Source organism: Oratosquilla oratoria, chromosome 24 (assembly GCF_046742065.1).
Source record: "Oratosquilla oratoria isolate Oo_2021 chromosome 24, ASM4674206v1, whole genome shotgun sequence".
NCBI lineage: Eukaryota > Metazoa > Arthropoda > Malacostraca > Stomatopoda > Squillidae > Oratosquilla > Oratosquilla oratoria.
This window is the reverse complement of record NC_134800.1, coordinates 36,218,086-36,221,436: the sequence shown is the minus strand read 5'-3', so window position 1 is coordinate 36,221,436 and position 3,351 is coordinate 36,218,086. Positions and strand designations below refer to the sequence as shown.

At 45.2% G+C, this 3,351-nt stretch overlaps 1 protein-coding gene across 2 annotated transcripts in view; it reads right to left on the bottom strand.

Moving 5' to 3' along the window:
- Positions 1–2,007: 2,007 nt before the first annotated feature.
- HLH4C (Helix loop helix protein 4C) overlaps positions 2,008–3,351 on the bottom strand; it is a 21,587-nt gene continuing 20,243 nt past the window's right edge. Inside the window, exon 4 of one of the 2 annotated variants that reach the window (XM_076207906.1) lies at positions 2,008–2,624. In XM_076207906.1, the coding sequence (XP_076064021.1) occupies positions 2,381–2,624 (244 nt within the window). In that variant the 3' untranslated portion in view covers positions 2,008–2,380. The remainder of the gene's footprint in view (positions 2,625–3,351) is intronic. The other variant, XM_076207907.1, reaches the window with a different exon arrangement.

The following is a 3,351-nucleotide window of genomic DNA, read 5'->3' as shown; positions in this document are numbered from 1 at the left end:
CTCAAATTAATCACATCATTATAAGCATCAAATGTAAACACGCAGGGAGGTACGACATGACGTCATGTTGGTCGTAAAAACGCGTGCATAGATGCACACACAAACAAACCTGCAGACTCTGTACGATGGAAACAGCTATTTCACTCATATGTGGTCTGTCAGTACTGCATGAAGAGCTTCCATGGACTGCCACGAACAAGTAGAGCGAGATGTCGGTGCAACTCAACCTACAACGCGCAGCAACAAAATGGCTGCCGTCCCCCTTCTTCCCTCCCCCCTTCCTGCGTCACAATGGCCGCAACTCTACGGTTAATCCGTGGATGTGAAAGTGTGTGTGGAGGGGGAGGACACTTTAGTGACCCCCCTTCCCCTTTTCTTCGCGTCTGCCTTCCTTTCAGTCCATTACCTTTGTTATAGACAGATGTTTCAGCAATAATGGATAAAGAGGGAAAGAGACTGGTTTTGAAATGTAACCCCCTCAGAAAAATAATAATAACAATAATTATTAATAACTAGAAGATAGCGAGGGATTTAGTGACTAGAGACCGCCACGGTTAAACGTTGGTCTGCACTCACCACAAATCAATAGTCCTTTGGGCTCTCTCGCACCTAAAGCTATTGCGGTGGGTGGCTGTTGTGCACACGCACGCTGTGATGTCTTTGTCATCCAACTTCACCTCCACTAGCTGTGCCGTCACCCCCACAGCACCATTTTTTTTTTCCTGAGATGCTGAGCACTGGTCCTGCCAACGCATAAAGATGGAGATTGATAGAGGAACATCCCTTATCCCATATCAACTCATATGTCTTTCGCATTTATTCACTGTTTTTACACATAACACACAATACTTTTCCTGTAGGGATTCACAATAGTTCTGTCACTAATTTTCATCCCCTTTCACGAGTTATATTCAGGTTGAGACTCTTCGTGTAAAAAAGAATATATATATATATTCCTTAGTTCGGATTATCGTCAGTAGGTCTGCAATGATCACCGATTTCTTCACTGTTGCGTTGACCAGCCTTCGACGTAAACTCTAACCTGCATAAGTCCGGATGAGGTCGACAGAGTTTTAGGTTTAGGCTAAAGGTTAAGCTGTTAGTTTAACGACTTAGTTTTCGCGCAAGGGCGCGGTGACAGGTGCGGACGTAGCGTGTTCTTGTCCGAAGTATATAAGAACATAAAAACGAAGGAGACTGCAAGAGGCCATAAGGCCTACACTAGACAGTTCCATGAGGAAGGTTTTCGTTGGTAACCTTCTCCATACAAAGTCTTTTATGCTGTCGGTATGGCACCTTGTCCGATGCGCCTGGATTTTCCGTGGTTTTCTTGTGTGGTCTGATGACATTCGCCACCCTGTCATACAAAATGTTCATGTTCATGTCACTTTTCAACCATGGAATAACACACCATCTTCGAAGTTCGATGCAAGTCCACATTCGCTTGAGTTACTTTGTGCTACAGGTAAACATGTCTTTCACATTTGAATACCGCCATCGTTCTGTCCTTCGGAATGAACCTATGTATACGTCGCTGTCCGCATTTCTTTTATACTGACACGGGAAACCACGTCATCCTCATTGTCATGGAGTTGTTGCCCCCAACCTCCAACCACGCCCTCGTCCATTTTGCCCCCTAATGTCCGTGTCCTTGTCTTGTTTGTGTCGTATTAGTTGTTTGCCCTTTCCGTGACATGGGGGTGGATGGTGGTTGGCGGAGTGGGGGTGGGGGTGTCGAGAGTTGTGGCGATTTGTGGAACTCCGTCGCCGCAATGAAGATGAGCGGCGCTCTAGGACGACTTTGAAGCCAGGGCGACGGGGATGGTGGCCACAGCTGGCGTCAGCGCTGATCTTTCGCTTGAGTGTCTTTCTGTACCGTATTGCTTGTGGCACTTGGGCACACGTCTGCTCTATTCTTGTTATGTGCTCTCTAATACATACATCTTCTTTTTCTTTTTCTTTTTCTTTTTCTTTCTTCTTCTTCTTCTTCTTCTTTTTCTTTTCTTCTTCTTCTTCTTCTTCTTCTTCTTCTTCTTCTTCTTCTTCTTCTTCTTCTTCTTTCTCTTCTTCTTCTTCTTCTTTTTCTTCTTCTTCTTCCTCTTCTTTTTCTTCTTCTTCTTTTTCTTCTTTTTCTTCTTTTTCTTCTTTTTTGTCAGTTTTCTTTTCATCCTCCTACTCCTCTCTTCTTCCCTCCCTCTCCTTATCTCTCCATCAGCCCCTGAGATCTTTTTTCCATCGCCTGAGTAATCCATTGTAATAACCCAAAGCTGGAACACCTTCGTCACTCTTCCTGATGGTGCCTCCGCCTCCTCCTGATGTCTCCACTTCTTCTTCGTCTCTCCAGCTTCCTCCACGTCAACACAGGGGCGGCCGCGCAGCTTCACACATCGAGCACGTGGTTCAGGTAGGCGATGTAGCAGATGGCGAGGCGGAGGATCTCGATCTTGCTTAGCTTCTTGTCCGGAGGAAGAGTCGGCAGGAGCTTCCGGAGCTCGGCGAAGGCCACGTTGAAGGCCTCGACCCGGAGGCGCTCCCGGGAGGCGTGCGCGGTCCGGTACTTCTGCGTGGCGCGCCGGCGACGCCTTCTCTCCTCCTTGGACAAGGTTCCTCCTTCCCGGTGCTCCCTAAGAGAGAAAGAGAGCAAAGATCCACTGAATGAGAATGAAAACTAATAAATAAATTGATAGATAAATAAGAAAAAATAAATAGATAAATAAATAAATAAACAAATAGATAGATAAATAAATAAATGAATAAGTGAAATAAATAAATAAATATATAAATTAAAGGTGAAGAGCCTTCGCCAGGACACGCGCCGGTTCTCCCTAGGGGAGAGAGAGAGAGAGAGAGAGAGAGAGAGAGAGAGAGAGAGAGAGAGAGAGAGAGAGAGAGAGAGAGAGAGAGAGAGAGAGAGAGAGAGAGAGAGAGAGAGAGAGAGAAAGGGTCACACACACACACACACACACACACACACACACACACACACACACACACACACACACACACACACACACACACACACACACACACACACACACACACACACACACACACACACACACACACACACACACACACACACACACACACACACACACACACACACACACACACACACACACACACACACACACACACACACACACATATATATATATATTCCCCCCAAATTAGGTTCGCCCAAAATGGCTTGACAGAGAAACTGAAAAAGTATTGCTACAAAGAGACAAGTTTATAAGAAATACAAGTGCTCAGGTGCACCTAATGACTATCAAAGTTATGTAATAATACAGAGATAAAGAAAAGACAATAAAAAAAACGAAAACGACAATACGAAATTAATACCGCTGA